The 19,336-nt window shown below is 42.6% G+C and overlaps 1 protein-coding gene across 10 annotated transcripts in view; it reads right to left on the reverse strand.

The window, feature by feature from the left end:
• The window catches only part of LOC137423290 (uncharacterized), a 272,768-nt gene that overhangs the window by 51,098 nt on the left and 202,334 nt on the right, over window positions 1-19,336 (reverse strand). For all 10 annotated transcript variants that reach the window (XM_078774377.1, XM_068110266.2, XM_078774379.1 and 7 more), the window contains one exon: window positions 5,893-5,936. In XM_078774377.1, the coding sequence (XP_078630503.1) occupies window positions 5,893-5,936 (44 nt within the window). The remainder of the gene's footprint in view (window positions 1-5,892; window positions 5,937-19,336) is intronic.

Consider the following 19,336-nt stretch of genomic DNA (forward strand, 5'->3'; position numbering starts at 1 on the left):
TGGAAAAAGTTTGGAACAACCGAAATGGAAGCCAAACAGTTCAATCTTGGTTTCATCAGACCACAGAATCTTGTTTCTCTCTGTCTGAGAGTCCTTTAGGTGTTTTTTTGCAAACTTTAAGCGGGCTTTCATGTGTCTTTCACCGAGGAGAGGCTTCTGTCTGGCCACTCTGCCATAAAGCCCAGATCGGTGGAATGTTGCAGTGATGGTTGTCCTTCTGGAAGTTTCTCCCATCTCCACACAGGATCTCTGGAGCTCAGCCAGAGTGACCATCGGGTTCTTGGTCACCTCTCTTACCAAGGCCCTTCTCCCCTGATTGCTCAGTTTGGCCGGACGGCCAGCTCTAGGAAGAGTCCTGGTCTAGAAGAAGAAGAAGGTCTGGAAGAGTCTAGGAAGAAATCTTTTTTAAAATAAAATAAAATCTCCACCAAACTTGACAGGAGGACTCAGGGTCACATGATGGAGAATGTAGCGACTAGATTTGTCCACCTCCTCAAGGGGGTTTTTTCCTTGGACAAATGCCATGTTAACATGTATAAATAGCTTATTGTGGTGTTTCGTGGGGCACCCCCACCAGAGGTAAAAAAAAAATGTAATAAACCACAAGCACGTACGATTACCTTTTTAAACAGTCGCTGCAGCTGTTCAACACCAAACTGAAAGGGACTAAACCCGACGTTCTTGGGGCATTATATGCTTATCGTGTTCCCCACAAACTAATGGGCTCGAGCCAAGATCTACTGTTATTTATATACCCCAGAGAGGATAATAACATGACCCTTCTTGCCGCTCCCTTAGGGAGTAGGTGTACTGGTAATGAATGAATGAATGAATGATCGTTTTAAGGCCATAATGATCGTTTTAAGGCCATTTTCCCCGCTAGAGCAGGGGTTAGCCTTGCGGGCCCCATGACAATCATGGTTCCCTGTTTGAGGCAATGTTTTTATGGCCGGATGCCTGCCCTTCCTGACGCCAAAGGTGTACTGGTAATAATAAAACAAATTACCTGAGCAACATGGTGCATGATTGTGGGTAAAATAAATCACTACATCTTTCTTAGACTTGGATCTGAGCTTCAATTTGTCATACACAAGATTATATTAGACTACATCTTTATGATTTTGAAATATAGCACTAACATGCTAATGACAGCACCAACTTACACAATGAGGACATTCCTACAGTATTTATCATCCAAAGTGTAGAACTGCAAGCATGATTATAGCCAGCATTGCATTATCAATATGGATTAAAAGTGGGAAGAGTGGGAGATGAGTATAATAATAGAGTAAAATTGACATCAATCCAAGCAAATAATGCATCTAACTCACAAAACCAAAAAAGCACAATATTAAGGTAAATGGATCAATGTGAATTCCAGAGATGAACATAAGTTGACCAGCATGTAATGCGGCAGCAGACTGCATTACAAAGGCAAGAATAGGAAGAGAAAATGCAATCCCATGAATTTTTTTTTTTTTAAATACACAGAATTGGTCTTTAATGCCACCTGTTGAAAATAATTGTGTGAAACAGAAGTTTAAACCAAATACTTGGCGGATAAATACTTGGCAAACTTGGCGGAATACTTGGCGGATAAATACTTGGCTTGTAAATACTTGATATTGTAAATACTTGTGAAGTTATACTTGTAAAGTAATACTTGTAAAGTAAATACTTGTAAATACAAGTAAATACTTGTAAAGTAATACTTGTAAAGTAAATACTTGTAAATAAATAAATACTTGATAAATACTTGGCGGAATACATAATGCAAACCTAGTTGTGTCTGCAACGATGTCCTTTTGCAACAACAATTGGCAAACAACGGTAGGAAAATGTGGAACTGTTTTACTGATGCAAAGCTAATTGTTATACCAGTCAGATTATTTTGCATTCACCTGTTGTGTGGCTTTTACAATACTGTCAAAGGTTACAGTGTCCTCTGCTGTCTTTTAAAATAAGAATTTGTATGGTAAGAAGCTAAATTTTCAAAGGTAGTATATCAATGCATTTAATGCAAATCCATAAAATAAAGTCATACAAGACAAAAAAAATTGTACGATACTCAACGATTAATTAGCATTGCATTCAGGTAAAAGCAACAGAATAAAACAATTTTGAGATGAGAAAGAAGAATGATTGAGATTGAAGGGGAAAAAAGAAGAAAAGCAGAAAGAAAAAAAGTGCAAAGCAGTGCAAAAGTGCAAACAAAGTGCAAACACAATGACAAAAATACGTTAAACAATTTATTAGTTACGAAACAACATCCAAATAACTGTGGCTCGAAAGGCATGACCATCAAGAAGAATAAAAAAGAGTCTAGGATAAAACTGCCTATTCAAACGCTTCTCAACCAATTTTGATGTAGGGAGCGATAATCCCATTACCGGAAGTTCGGGCACATCTGAAGGGTGATTCAAAATTAACCTGGGCGTTTCATTATTCAAGATCAATTCATGTACTGTATGTATGATAGATAAATAATTTGAGGAAATTTGTCTTGATAGTGTTAGCCAGCACCCATAATCATGTTTCCTGCTTTATAATGCATGTGCCAAAAATAAAGATGGCAAAAAGTGGAATAAAAAAAGAAAAGAAAAGGAGGGAGTATTATAAAATTTAAAGGATAATAAAATATTTAATATAAATTTTGGTGAATGAAGGATAATACAATTTCTGGTGAATGAAATCATCAAGTATGTTGAAATTTAGAAAAGAATTACCACAGAGTGGTAATGATTGCCTGTTAAAGGCATCTATACAAAGAAACACCTGGGGGCAATATATTTTTGATGAGTGAGATTATCAAGATTGTCCTGCTATGGCTTCTAATAAGTACACTATTGTATTTAACCCTATAATTCAGCCATCCTATAATTATTCTCCCCTGTGAGAATGGGGAGACAACTTACGATATTAGCCTATACACATATAAAAGTGTGAGTGGTTTAACCACTAACTCCTGCCGGAGGGAGCAGTTATTGACACCTTTTTTGCTCCCGGAGGGAACAGGTGTTACTATTATAAAAGGAGACGTGTCTGTCCATCCGTCACATGAAGAAAAAGGGCAGGGGGCATTGACACCATATTTAGCTCCTGATGGGAGTAGGTATTACTAGTCCTTAAAAACTAAGCGCATGTACAAAAAATTATCAGACATATATCAACACAGAAATATGGAATTAGAACCTGGGATCTAGTCCTTTTGAGTTTTGTGCATAAATGGTAATGCCACACAGGCTAGTTTAGAACCAAGCAAATAAGACCACTAAAAGGATAAGTGTTTGTTTTGACTTAAGATTCCCATTAGGCCTAATTTTGCTATATCCTGATATTGCTATTCAAAAGCCCAAATAAACTAAATTCTGACGGTATGACTGCAAAAAAAAAATTTCACGAATGATTATCACAGCTGCAAATCAACAGAGATATGGTTAAACATGGCTGCAGTACAAAACGACTCTGCACTCACAGCAGATGTATAAAACACCTGTACACAGGTGTGTGAGAACAGCTTCGGGCACATACACAGCAAAAGTGGAATGCGGAGACGGCAAGCAAAGAAAGAGGAAGATAGGAAACCTGAGAAAAAAGACCAGAATTGTTGCTCCGACACCTCTTTGTCCTGCTTATCTGAAGTAGAGAGAAGAAAGTCGTTGAAAAACCTCAGAATATAAAGATACAATTGCCAAATAAAAATGTTCAAGATTATGTTTGATTTGTCAAAAGCAGCATAAACTAATTGGCAGAGTACACAATCATATATTTTATATATATATATTTATATGGTATACACCATATATATATATATATATATATGGTGTTGCAAAATAAATAATACTTTTTCCCCCCAGATTGTATTGTCCGCGATTTTTGAATTCAAATTTCGTGTGCGTCATCATGACGTGTCGCGCACGTTGCCTGCGTGTTGTCTCCGTCATATTTGCGACTAATGTTCGTGTCTTTGCTTAAATCTTTTAAAAGTCGACTTCAAATGGTTTCTGAAGCTAATGGTGGACATATATACGCGTATTAAACGTGAGTTTTTAATTTTTGAATGAAATAAAGCCTTTGGTTGGATTTTCATCCGATTGAAACTTCATTTCATCTTTGGGGAAAAAAGTATAATTTATTTTGCAACACCCCTTATTCTCCAGCAGTCTGTCTGACTTTGACTCGCTCTGTAGTTCTGCCCGTCCAGGGCGGAGCTTTTTTTGGCCGGACTCCACCCACAATTCTATCAAAAAAAGACAAAAATCAAATTGCGCCATTTTGGTTGCGACTTATAGGCTGCAGATACATCAGATGTACATTTTGAGACTGAACAACACGTCTTCCACCATGAAATAAAGGTACATTTTGAGGAAAGAAAGGTAAGTTTTGATTACAACCTATGCAGAGGAAATGAGGTAATGCATGTTTTGTTCAGGAGCGATCGAGGCAGTGGTCTACTACACACTGCCCAAAGAAAACTTTTGTACAATGAAAAGTACTGCTGAGCTTATGTACATTTAAAAACTGAACAACGTATCATCTATCATGAAAGAAAGGCATGTAGAGGAAAGAAACCAGTCATGATTAATATTTGAAGTATTTACTAATAAAAAAACTCCAACCTGTCCATTTGGTTTTCGCCTGAGTTTTCAAGGCTGAAGTGTACAATTACAGGATTTATAAACAAACTACATGGACATGTAATTCACATATGTGAAGCAAATCGACGTATGTGGTAAATTGGAGTCAATGAAAAGCGGGTTGGTATGAATAGAAACCGTGTTTTCTTTTATTGATTCACTTTTACCAAACGTGGTAAAAACGCTCTTCGAGAGATTGTCAGTGACAAAATACGCCACAATATTAAGATCGCTATTTATTGACGAGTGATGATAAGAAAGTTCCAAGTAAGACAACTTCAAACTCCGTGATTGTGGTGACACGATATGAAATATGTAATGCTCAATGTAAGAATGCCCTTTTCGTTCTTATGAGTGGGAGGCCAGGAGGGGAGGACAGAGAGTTGGGTTTAGAGGGGGTGCAAGCAAAGATGGGACAGAATTGGGAGGAGGGAAGGGTTGAGGACTTGTGGTTGAGGATGGGAGGATTGTGGGAGGGTGTCAAAGGCTTGGAGTGGGGAGGAGATTGAAGCCTTCGGTTTGGAGGGGTAGGTTGAGGACTTGGGGTTTGGGAGAGGAGCAGGGGGAGGGGAGTAGAGGACGTGAAGTCACATTATCCATTGTGTGGATTTCCATAGGTACCAGCTAGTTTATTTTATACTCTGCCAACAACGTATTATGTTACCATCAAGATATAGAACCCTAGATTGGATTGTGGTTGATATTCTGAAACCAGAAAAAAGTGCAAAATATTTTTTCCATGCCTCTGTATCTAACAACATCCCTCATAATTCATATTTTACCTTAATTTTTTTTCCCAACACCTGCATTCCCACTCTGAAAATTCCCAGATAAAAAACTTTTGCCTGATAATTAAAAAAAAAGTTATGCTCTCTTATTGGCCTTGTAAGTAAAGCCTCTTGTCAGGCTCCAACAATAAAATGAGTGGGTTGACCAGATGAGGAAAGAGGGTGGGAGTGGAGTGGGGTGGAGGAAATCCGTGAGCTATTACTAAATGAAAGATGCTTTGAATATCGACTGATGGAATAATTCATTTCCAACATATATTCACATCCTGGACATTAATTTTTTGGATACAACATGTAGGCTTCAGGAAAAGCATCTGGTTCCTCTGCAAAATAGACTTCCCAGCAATTTTAAAACAAAGCTCTTAAACATGAGCTGCAATATATTTTAGGGATGATAAGCACATCATTACTGCTTTCATATTACCACCATAAGTGAAGCATAAAACACGGAAAACAAAAATGCTTACCAATCAATTCCATAATTGTTTTCTCATATTCACCCAAAATTTTCCTGTGAGAAAAAAAATATATGTAAAAATCAGTAATGGAACAAGTAAGCGATTTTTTGATCCATTCCACTGCAAAACAACCAATCTAATACAGGTTTGAGGTCATATAAGTGTAGGAAAAACAAGTTACCATTTTATCAGACAAAAAGGAGAAAGCTGTCGATAAACATGGCAAAATCAAAATAAAGACCGATAACTGCATTGTAGTCACAAGAAGGAAGCCAGGCATTAACAATACATACTGTTACATTTATGGGGGTAGGTAAAAGAATACCATAGGAAAGGTAGAATTGTATTAGAAATAGCATGGGCCATGTAACGTGTAGGAACATTTTGACGTACATAAGTAGAGAAAATGTCGCTCAAGGTTGTTCAAATGTGCATCACACGATGGATGATGCCGTGTTATTTAGTAATAGGGGTTAAGGTTAGTTTTCCCCCTGTGCGTCACACCCTCTAATTTTCCCTGACGTTTTGCCGACATGGCCGGCCATGTAAAACAACCACGAGCCAAGCCAAGCAGGAGCCGGCAAAACTTGGCCTGCTCCGGTGGACCAAATACAGCAAAAGATCCGCCCAGAAGAGGCGGATGTAATCAGTGGGCGTAGAATAAGGCTGGCAGGCCACACACCGAGGCATGCCATTGGGTCTTGTGACAGAGGAAGAGGAGGGTGCTGTTCTGCTTGCTCGAACAAGAAGGCTGGCCATTTTTTGTGTGGTGACAATTGTGTGCGCTTTTGAGGGCTGGTGAAGCTTTTGCTGCATCGGCAGCATTTTTAAAGAGGCGGGCTACTGTTAAGACTCACCAAGGAGCTGGAGGCCGTGTTGTGCTTGCCTAGGCAGTGGACGAGGAAGGGGGCAGTCTTCATGAGCTTGCCGCAGACTCGATAGCGGATGCCTTCGACGTGTGGCGCAACTGCCATTTTGAGCTTCCCGCGCAGGTGGCTCAAGATCAACCGCCGCTGGCCTTACAAAAACACCCATAGACAAGTTAAGTGCTGGCCTAGACATTCTATTTTATGTCCCCCTGTGTGTGTGGTTGAGTCGGGCTGGAGTTACATCACAATATAAATTTACCTCAGTCTTTATTTCTATATTTACGTCCGCGCCTTATTTTTATTGAATCATAATTGTGTTGCATTTTATTTGCCGTGTTTGCATGTTTTGTGGTTTAGGGAATAAATCCTTTTGTTCGTTTAGTTAAACGCCTCGTATCTCTTCCATCCACACGGGCAAAAATAACCACAATCATCAGGAAGTCGCCTCGGGAGTTAAAGCGGGTACGGCTATCCGTCGCCGGGTAATCTTAATCGCCAGGGAAGCAACAATACATACACAATATATACATACTAGTGGGCAGTGGGGTCACCCGTGGGAATCCCTCGGGCATGTACGTGTGTGACATTTGGACATCTTCATTTAGATGCTGCACATTCATTTATAAAATGGTTACTGGCAATTTATCATATCCACAAACGATGAAATATACACAATGTATTTACTTCTGATAACATGTGAATGCATGTGCGTGCACATGGGAAATACAGTTTGAAATGTGTCATTCCACCGAATGTAAAATGTGACTTTAAGACCTCAAATCCTCTCCCCGCCCCCATCCCTCCCACATCACGGACACTGCACCGCAAAGTGTCACACACGCACGCACACGCACACACACACACACACAAACACATCGCTGATGTCTCTGGTGAAACGAGAGCATGACGCTGGTGCCCGGGAAATGGCGGTAGCTGGTCTAAAATGGTAGCGCTAGAACTGGGGGATCATCGTGTGCGCGCGTTCACAGAGGTGTCTGGTGCGCGTGCGGCGGTTTCAGACCGGGCCGCCTAACGTGCCCCGGCTAAAGTTTATCCTGGAAGCGCCCACATGGTGCGGACAAGCCAAAATAATACACACACACACACACGGAGTGGGTCACACACACACAAACACACACACTGGAGTGGGTCGCACACACACGGTGGAATGGGTCACACACACACGGGGGGGTGGGGGGGGGGTGTCACACACACACACGGGGGAATGGGTCACACACACACACACACACACACACACACACACACACACACACACACACACACACGGTGGAGTGGGTCACACACACATGGGGGAATGGGTCACACACACATGGGGGAATGGGTCACACACACATGGGGGAATGGGTCACACACACATGGGGGAATGGGTCACACACACATGGGGGAATGGGTCACACACACACTGGGGAATGGGTCACACACACACACACGGGGGAATGGGTCACACACACACGGGGGAATGGGTCACACACACACACGGGGGAATGGGTCACACACACACACAGGGGTATGGGTCACACACACACACGGGGGAATGGGTCACACACACACACGGGGGAATGGGTCACACACACACATGGGGGAATGGGTCACACACACACACGGGGGAATGGGTCACACACACACACAGGGGAATGGGTCACACACACACACACAGGGGAATGGGTCACACACACACACGCGGGAATGGGTCCCGCACACATGGGGGAATGGGTCACACACACACGGGGGAATGGGTCACACACACACACACGGTGGAGTGGGTCACACACACACGGTGGAGTGGGTCTCACACACACGGTGGAGTGGGTCTCACACACACGGTGGAGTGGGTCTCACACACACGGTGGAGTGGGTCTCACACACACGGTGGAGTGGGTCTCACACACACGGTGGAGTGGGTCTCATACACACACACACACACACACACGGTGGAGTGGGTCACACACACACACACGGTGGAGTAGGTCACACACACACACACACACACACACACAGTGGAGTGGGTCACACATACACGGTGGAGTGGGTCACACACACACACACACACGGTGGAGTGGGTCACACACACACACACGGTGGAGTGGGTCACACACACACGGTGGAGTGGGTCACACACACACACGGTGGAGTGGGTCACACACACACAGGGGAATGGTTCTCACACACATGGGGGAATGGGTCTCACACACACACACACACACACACACACACACACACACACACACACACACACACACACACACACACACACACACACACACACACACGGGAGGGGGGGGGGGGGAGGGCTGAATACCATGTTGGTGACTGAAAAATGAAATGAGATATCGAATTAGAGTCGATTTTAAGCCATGAGGGAGACTCAATTAATGGCTTTGATGTTACAGGCCTTTGAAAATGCATTTCATTCTATAATGCCATTTCTTTTCATTTTGGTATTTAAAAGGATATATCAAGTTCTGAATCAAAACAAAGGTTTTGTAATATTAACAGTGAAATAAAGAATTGTGGAGACCAAATACTTTCGTCAATTTCAACTTTTCTTTCGAGATTGTATTTGCAAAAAGTGCAAGGGTGCCAATATTTTTGGCTACGACTCTCCATGCACATGTACATATAAACTCACCTAAACAAACACACATACACAGATATATTATGTACTTGAAAAAATCTATTATATTTGAAGTTGTATCCTAAAACTTATAAGCAATTGACTGATTTTCCAACTGTCCAGATCATCAGCTGGGCACCGTTTTTCAGAGGTTTCGATCCTTTCGCCCAGTATCTCTCCAAACGGCGGATCCACAACCCTGACTGCAGGTCCACATCAGTAGATTACTCAACATCAATGGAGCCACAACCTCAAAGTTGTATCCAGACAGTCAACACAACAATGCAATATCTTTGTTCAAACTTATGTAATTACCACTTATATTTAAAGTATAACCACAAACTAATAACATAAATAACACATCACTTTATATGATAATATACTAAGCGATAAACACTTTACGTGATAGACAATAGACATGTCCATTAAACAGCACCTCAATGTAACCATCGACTCAAAATTTTATTCAAATACTTAAACTGTCATTAATAACCGATTTTAACATGCTGCACTGCGTATCCGAGCAACCACCAATAAATTATTTTAATGCTTATTACTTTAAATAATTAAAATTTAAATTAATTTAAAATTTAAATTTAATTAAAAAATTTAAATAATTAATAATTATTTAAAAGCATTTTAATGCTTTTAATGATTTTGGTGCAGGTGCATCCGGAGGTGGATGGAGGTTATGTTTTCACCCCTGTCTATCTGTGAACAAGATATCTCAAAAAGTTGTGGATGGATTCGGCCGAAATTTGGCAGAGAGGAAGTGTATGTGACGAGGACAAAATGATTCGAATTTGGTGTGGACCTCTGGATTCGGATCCGGCTAGTAGAATTTTTCAATGATTCTTCACCATTGGGAGATAGGGTCAAAAACGATATGTAGCAGGATATCTCAAAAATTTATGGACGGATTTGGACGAAACGTGGTGGACAGGTTGGGTGTGTGACAAGGAAGAAATGGTACAATTTTGATGAAGATCTGAATATGGATTCTGATACGAGGGTTATTTAATTTTTAAGTGATTCTTCACCAGTGAGAGATTGGGCTAAAACCGACATATACCATGATATAAACACGTTATGGATGAGTTATGACTAAACTTGATGGATGAGTTGGTAAGGTGACAAGAACAAGCCAATTAGATTTTGGTGCAGGTCCGAGTCCAGATCCAGCCTATCATTGGGATACAAAACAAACTGTTCAGCCTGGCGGAGGTATGCACTCTATCGAGTGCCGTTCTCACCCATTACCTCCTAGAACGAAGTTTATTAGTTCTATGTAGTTTTAGTTTACGAGTTCATAATGTATTTTATAAATATTATTTTTTTATCTAAATACCTCCATTGTTTAATATACTATTGAATGAATGAATGAATGATCGTTTTAAGGTCATTTTCCCCACTAGAGCTGGGGTTAGCCTTGCGGGCCCCATGACAATCATGGTTCCCTGTTTGAGGCAATGTTTTTATGGCCGGATGCCCTTCCTGACACCAACCCTTGGTCACGCTCTTATGATGCGCAGGGATACGGTGCACCTATTCTAAATCGGGGTACACACCGATCATCCCAGCAAGCTGGTTCAATTTGCCGACCTCGGAAGGATGACAGGCTGAGTCAACCCCTCTGGCGTTAATTCAGCGATCGACCGGGATTCGAATTTAATATACTATTGATAAATAAATATTGTTGTGGATATGAGGATTGTGTTTTTTTAAATTGCTTTATTGTGGACCCTCCTGCCTCCAGTTGTGTATAAAGGTCAAAGGTCGTGCCCGTAGTTATTTCACAAGCACCCACGTAGCCAATAATAGATTTCCTCCTTGTCGACAGTTATTTCCTTATTCTGTGTATTAAGCTAAGGATTTGTCTTCCATTAATTGACACTCCATTGCACCGAATCCAAATAGGTAGATCCCCTTTCATTCCCATTCCCAAAGCCTCAATTGCCAACTGCATTCACCGCGACTCCATTAGCCACTAGGTAGGCTTGGAGAAGAAGGGGGAGGAGCTGCCGAATCCTGGGCGTGCCGCCCATCGTCATCAAGGGTGGAGCCAGAGGGCCCGTGCCGACCAATCAGGGCCGAGGCGAGCTCACCGATGGGCGTGTTCTAGCGGCCGGCGGCTTGATCGCCCGCGGCGTTATAAAAAGCGCACGCGGAAGCCTTTGACCAGGAGTGATGAGGAGGAGGCCAAGTGAGAAGTGCAAAGAAAGGGTTGCGAGAAGTGCGAAACCAGAAGTGCGCCAGAGACGGAAGAGGAGTCCAAGTCCAGAAGTGCAAAGAAAGAGTTCTGCAGAGAGCCGCTTCAACCAGCCGCGTGAAGCCCTGACGGGGCAGTGAGTGACCCTGCCGGTGTGCGGTGTAAAGGCTAAAGCCGAATACAAGGAGCTGCCGGCTCCTCGCTTCCCGCCCGGAGTGGACCTGCTCGCTGTGCCCTGTGATTCCACCTGCTCAACCCTCCAAACGATTCCTGGCCTTCCATCCTTTTGTGTAAGTGAGTTTGTTTTGTTTGTTCTGTCCAGGGTATAAGTTAAGCCTGTGTAGATAAGCTAGCATTTCACTGTGTCTCCTTGAATTCTTCTGTAAATTATTTTATTATCCTTCCTTCTCCTTGGTTACTTTTGGTTGTAAATAGCAAATAAATTATATTCGTATTCCCTACTTCTGTCTTCCTCTTCTTCACATCCGTGTCGCCTTTGTCTTTTCCCCATTGAATATCTGTGGCACGATTTGGCCCACGTTTAAGGAATCGGGTCTTAGTCATTGTAAAAACGGTTCGGGCCGCGGCGCCATCCGCTCGGCAAATTAACACCTTATCCGCGGTCCGTAACAATATATATGTTGAATTAATAACAAAGATTAAAGAATTATCTTTACTAAAATGATTAATTCAACATTATTATATCAAATGCAATGCAATAGGAACTTGCTTACATGAAAAGCAAGCAAACTTAAACAAAAGGTGACGATGGAGTCAAAAGACATTCACAAGACCTGATCAAACAATTAGCCAAATATCCCCTGTTTAACATGATGGAAAAAACCTTCTCAGCACATTCCACAAAATCATCTTTTACTGAACAAATTCTTGCAAATCTAAGTAGCTGAGATGAGAAGACATTATAACCCATTTTAATTGGTACATTGTGCTACCTGGAAAGGTGTACCAGACTACAAGGAAACTGAAATAACCAACTTTATGATACACACTTGTACTAAAGACATTCAGTCCAACTCTAACCAACACTTCCAGATATATAGCAACTGTACAATCATTACCACTCTTGTTTGCAATCAGACTATCTGGATAAATCTTGTAAAGCAACCGATCCAAAAAGTTAAAGTTAACCACACAAATATCAACTATGTAACGACACGTATAAGACAATATTTTAGCTAATCCTAATTTTTTCTCCTTCATCAGTTTCTGCGTAAATTAAAATTCACAGAAAATTAAAAAAAATGCCCACTAGTAGGGGGCTGCAATTCCTACCCATATAAATACCCTTAACCTGTTGAAACATTATCCCACAAAAGGACACAAACAACAACAGGCATTTTAAGGCCATTTTCCCTGCAAGAGCAGGGGCTAGCCTTGCGGTCCCCATGACAATCTTCTCCATTTTGCCCTATTTTCTGCATCTCCCCTTGTTAACCCCCTTGCCCACATTTCTTCTTTGACCATCTTTAGCCAAGTCTTTCTCGGTCTTCCCCGGCCTCTACTTCCTTCTACATTCATTTCCATCACTCTTCTCAACCAGTCACTTTCATCCTTCCTCAACACATGACCAAACCATCTCAAACTGTTTCTCTTCACAGCATCCATCACAGGCTCTATTCGCACCATCTTTCGCAATTCATCATTTGTCTTCCTCTCTCTCAACGATACTCCACACATCCACCGAACCATTCGCATTTCCACCCTTTCCAGCCTTCGTTGCTGCTCTACGTTCATTACCCATGTCTTGCTCCCATAAATCATAACACTTCTCACACATGCAGCATACACCTTTCCCTTCAGCTTCAACGACACTCCTCTCCTCGTCAGCACACCACTCAGTTCCCGAAACCTCTTCCATGCACATCTCACTCTAGCAACCGTTGCCGAGTCTGATCCACCTTCTCCATTCAGCATGTCTCCTAGGTAACAAAATGTTTTCACACCTTCCAGCTTCACGCCGTCTCCAAGATCCAACTCAACATTTCCTCCATCTGCAGCTCCCTCTGTGCACACCTTACACTTGAATGTAGCTGCCACACTTGTTAATGACCCTCTCAAACCACTACATTTTTGATGAACCCACTCAGCGCACATTGTACATTGAATGGAATTCACTCCGACACCCTTCCTACACACAGCACAGGGCCACTTCCCAGTTCTTTCCACCTCACCACATGCTTTACCACTTGCCATCACCTTCGTTTTTCCGATATTCACCTTCAGACCTTTTTGTCTCCATACATTCCTTCCACTTGTTCATCTTCTCCTTCAGTCCATCCATACTTTCTGCAATCAACACCAGATCATCTGCATACAACAACTCCCACGGTAAACCCTCCTTTATGTTCCGAGCCAGCACCTCCATCACAGCTACAAATTGCAGTGAACTTAGTACCGACCCCTGATGCACTACCACCTTCACCTCAAACTCACCACTGTTCCCGTCCTTCGTCCTTACAGCTGTGCGCGCTCTTTTGTACATTGCCATCACTACTCTGATCAACCATTCCTCCACTCCTAACTTCCTCAATGCCCATGTCACGACTTCACGTGAAACCCTATCGAATGTTTTCTCCAGATCAACAAACCCAATAAACAACTTCTTCCTCTTCTCCATGTACTTCTCCTGCAACTGCCTCACAATAAAAAGCTCGTCTGTCGTTCCTCTTCCTGGCATAAATCCAAACTGCATTTCGTCAATCTTCACTTTCTTCCTTATCCTCCTCTCCAACACCCTTTCCAATACCTTCATTCCATGCTCCAATAACTTTATCGCTCGATATGAGCCACAGTCCAGAGGGTCACCTTTCCCCTTGTATAGAGGGACGAGGGTACTCAGTTCCCAATCGACTGGAATGCGGCCTTCTTTCACCACCAGATTGCAGATCTCCGTCATTCTCTTCACACCCCAATTTCCCGCTGCCCACAACTCCCGTCGGCCCTCCCGCTTTTCTACTCTTCATTGCTTTGATCGCTTCCTCAACTTCCTTCTCGGTTATCTTCTCTACCGGTTCTAAAACTGGGTTACTCTCTATGTTGCCATCCCATTCATTCTCTGCATTCAACAGTATTTCCACATATCTCTTCCATCTTCCTTTAATTCCATCTGGGTCCACAACAATTTGTCCCACTTCATCCTTCAAGCAACTCACCCCCATCACATCACACCTCTCTTTCGCTATCTGCTTTGCAATCCTGAATACCGCTCTCTGACCCTCTTCCGAATCAAGCGTTCGCCGAACATTTTCCTGCATGCCTCCTGTGCCTTTGCTACCTCTTTCTTTGCAGCCTTATAACTTCCATGCTCTGCATTTTCTGCCCCCATACCCTTCGCCTTCTGCCACTCCTTGAACTTCTTCCTCTTCTCGTCAATCTTCTTTCCAACTTCATCATCCTACCACCATGTGTCTGAGTGCCTCAGTGGTCCTTTTGTCCATCCACATACCTCACCAACGGCTCCCAACAGACTATCTTTCATTGACATCCAACCATTTTCAAGCTCAACCACATCATCCTCTGCCACACTCAGCCTCTCTTTTAATGCTGTCTCACTGTCACCTCTTTCAACCTCCACACCTTCATTCTCAGTTGGTACTTCACCCGCCGAGCTCTCCTCGCACCTTTCACCCTTATGTCGCAGACAACCAAGTGGTGCTGTGAAACAGCCTCCTCCCCCGGGATCACCTTTGTGTCCCAGTGGTGGCCCCTATCTCGCCTACGCACCAGCAGGTAATCAACGGTTGTCGTCGACCCACCTGACGTGTATGTAACAAGCTTATTATCCTCTTTCAGGAACTGAGTATTACAAATCAACAAATCAGCTCCATCAGCAAACTCCAAAATCCTTTCACCTTCTCCATTTCTCACACTATATCCATAACCCCCATGAACTCCCGCAAAACCGTCCATACTCCTTCCCACATGTCCATTTAGGTCTCCCCCTACCACAACAACTTCCTCATCTTTCACGTTTTCCATCAGCTTCTCTATCGCACACCAGAACTTGTCCTTCTCTTCATCGCTCCGACCAACCTGCGGAGCATATCCCGAGATGACGTTCACCAAGAGCTTTCCAATCATCATTTTCACCATCATCAACCTTTCACTCACTCTAGTCACACTCACCACACTGTCTACAAACTCCTCAGAAAACAGGACAGCAACACCATTCACGCCTTCTGGGCACCCTTGCCACACAAACTTGTATTTCTGTCCCTGCCTACCCTTCACCATTCTCACACCACTTCCCTTCCAACTCGTCTTCTGCACACAACATATGTCCACTCGTCTTCTGACCAATACTTCCACCACTTCTCCTGATCTCCCTGTCATGGTCCCTACATTCCACATCCCAAACCTCAGAAACCGATCTCCACGTCGGGCATGAGACGTTTCGTCGTCATAAATGGAGTGATTTCCACCCTTGCTTCGATCGGGTTCCCCACCTTGAGTTTTGACGAGAGGGAGTGGGGTCCCCCATGGGGTACTTCGGGCTGTACCCTGCCCATATGTAGTTGTAATTGTCATGGTTCTCTTTTTGAGGCAATGTTTTTATGGCCAGATGCCCTTCCTGACGCCAACCCTTTTCGTCGCCTCTTTTGACACGCAGGGATACGGTGTACCTATTCTAAACCGGGGTACACACCGGGTCCACAAAAGGACACAAAAGTATTAAATAAAATAAAATTAACAGCATCCTTAAACTTCTGCTTATCAAAACAATGAAAACATGAGTATTTATTTTTCCAAAAGAATGTTCTATCAGACCTAACTCAAAACTTATTAAAAGAGCTAAAAACCTTGTCAATTACTTTGAAGAGGTTGTTTTGAAGAATTACTTTGAATCCCTTACTAGTGCTAAATACAAATTTGTATGTAAAGTTGAAAAATCAAAAACCTCATCCAACTTGATAGTGAGGCATCTAATCCTATCCAAGAACTCCAAAGTATAATTAATGCTCCAGAAAGTGTTAACGCCAGAATTCTTCTCAATTGCCAAACAATATTTTCTGAACTGTTCCCTAACAACTTGCAAGCCAGAGTTAACTATAACTGTTAACCATTTGGTGGTACACTGCCTGGCACAAGCTATAAACCTATACTTGTACGGGTTCTTATGAAGCTTAGGGATCTAGAAAAGCTGAGGAATACAAAAATTTACCACTTTACATTTAATACTGAAATTATTAACTGAAATTTCCTGATGCTCAGAGATAATATCCTGAAGAAAATATGTGCTATTTCCTGTACGAGTGAATGTAACCATATCGATGCATAACTCTTTTAATAAAACCTCCACATAAAACTTTTACAAATTACAACAAAATTATTAGCAGCTTTATCCGCTGGAGCTATGACGTACCTATCTATCATGTTGATGCCGAATATCTTTACAAACACTCAGCTTGTTCAACACTGGTTTAGACTGACCCAATGAAAGCAAGCCCGTACTAAAAACAATGCTAATCAGAATTTATACAAAGAAAATTTAAAGGATCTGGAGGCTGCCACCAAAGGCTTTATTTAATGCAGTACTGAAGCTCAAAATGGGTTTTAAAGTGTGCCTGATAAAGATAAGCCGGACCAAATAACTGGGTCGCAAAGTTCAGTGTTTCGGTGGTTGAATGAGTTTCTGAGACGAGATCAGTACAGTCTGTTAGAGGGGAGCCTAAGGAATGCAAACGCAAAGTGTTGAATGGCCTCCACTGACTTTCCGTTGGGAAGAAACTTTAAGAACCTCCCTTGAGCTAAGGGATCGGCCATGTTGTGATCCCTATTGGGCGCTGTCATCACCGAGGATGGACTGATCAAAATGAGTGAGACCCAAGGTCCCACTCATTCGGTCCATCTTGGGTGGTGATGAGGCCTAACTGGGATCACAATAAGAATCAATATTCACGAAGCAGTACAAACCCCTCGTGCCCTTCAGTAAGCTTACAGATTCACAGTCAGCTGCTGACTTGGAATTTTCCACAGAGGCACAATTATTTTGCAGTTCTCAGCTTAAAAAAATATGAAGGCCTTTATTCAAAATACGATGGAATATATTTCACCTTTTTGAACCGTCATTGCTGTTTCCCATCTTACCCCTTAAGGGAATGGTGGCTAAAACCTTTGTGCCATTCACATCTTAATGGGAGGCTGAGTATCAAGTCTGCCTCTCGCTCAACACAGGTAGGTTAGTGGCCTTGGTCTTTTATCATCTCTTGCACCAGCCACCATCTCACCTCTCCACCAATCCTCGCCACTCCATCACACCCATTCTTCCAGAAGCGCTCACCTTATTACCCTCCCCAGGTCTAAGCTTAATGCTAAACGTTATTAGCTTCTTCTACTGTCTCACATATAGAACAATCTTCCGGAGTCCGTTGCCTCATGCTCTTTCCAAGCTTCCAAATCTTCTGTTCATCGCCACCTCGTTGTCTTTCCAATTTCGAAATCTGTTGAGACCGTTGCTTTTTTAAAATCTGCAAACCTCCTGTGCTGTGATCCATCTATGCGTTCTCATCCACCTGTTTCCCCTTCAAGCCACTGTCTGATGACCCTTTACCCTCTGTTCTGCTCTTCCGTGTGCCAAACCTTTTCATAATAACATACGTATTTTAATAAAGTAGCCATGCACTGTTCAGCATTGGATGACTGGCCAGTGGTCGATGAGATCTGGCAAGCATGTGAGGCCCTAGGAAACTAATAAGCATTTGGCACCCAACCTCTACACTCTTGAATTATTGCGATTATTATCATTCAGATTCAATGAATTCAGATTCAATCATTCAATCAATGCAGACTGCATTTTTTTTTCATAATGAGCAATGCTTGCTTGGTATGCCAAATCATGTTCAATTATTGTATTTTTAGTTTTTAAAAGTGCAATCGAGTTGAACACCTTTGAAATTTAATGCTCTATGGAATGAATCTGTGCAACCAAAGGGATTAAACTATACAAACCAAAAATAAATAAACACCAACTTTTGTCTTCGTGACATTTAACTTGGAAACTGTGTGTGAAAAAGGTCGACATATAATTACCTATTTTCATCATTCTGAGGTAAGTAGCTCGGCTTCACGCTGTTGAAACCAAAGCTTTCAGAATCATTGGAATCTCCTGCGATGAAGCTAACTCCGAGGGCCTTTCACTCACTCACCGCAGGCAGGTTGGTGGTCTTTCTGTCTTCTACCGACTCCTCTCCGGCCTTGCTCCCCCAGCTCTCTCTGTGCTCTGTCCCCCAAATATTCCTACAGGTCGCACAAGATCTGCCAGCAACCCTCTTATGGTTAAACTGCCAAAATCTAGGCTCACTGCTCACCTTGCCTCTGGAACAAACTCCCCCACTCCCTTCAATCCCACACCTCCCTCCAGGTCTTTAAAACAGCTGTTCACCACCATCTCTTATCTTCCCCTATACAAAGCCTTGATCTTTTCTACCCCTGCTAATTCACCCCAGATACACTTTTTTGAAATTCCAACTTCTTTCGTGGAAGTCCTTACAGTGTCCATGTGTTTTCTACCTCTCCCACCTCCCCCCAAGCCTTCCCCCTCTCACGGTTCTCTTGATGTCCCTGCTCTCAAATGTTGTGTTTGTGTCCTTCCCCCTCTCTCCCCATCTTGTCTGCCGCCCCCCTTGTTTTGTGTTTTATGTGTCGGTTTGACTTTTTGTGTGATTAATGTTAGCTCTTTCACGAGCCTCGATCTTGTATACAAAAAAAAAAAAAATCTAA

The sequence above is a fragment of the Myxine glutinosa genome, chromosome 3, assembly GCF_964187855.1.
Source record: "Myxine glutinosa chromosome 3, kmMyxGlut1.1, whole genome shotgun sequence".
In the NCBI taxonomy this organism is placed as follows: Eukaryota; Metazoa; Chordata; class Myxini; order Myxiniformes; family Myxinidae; genus Myxine; species Myxine glutinosa.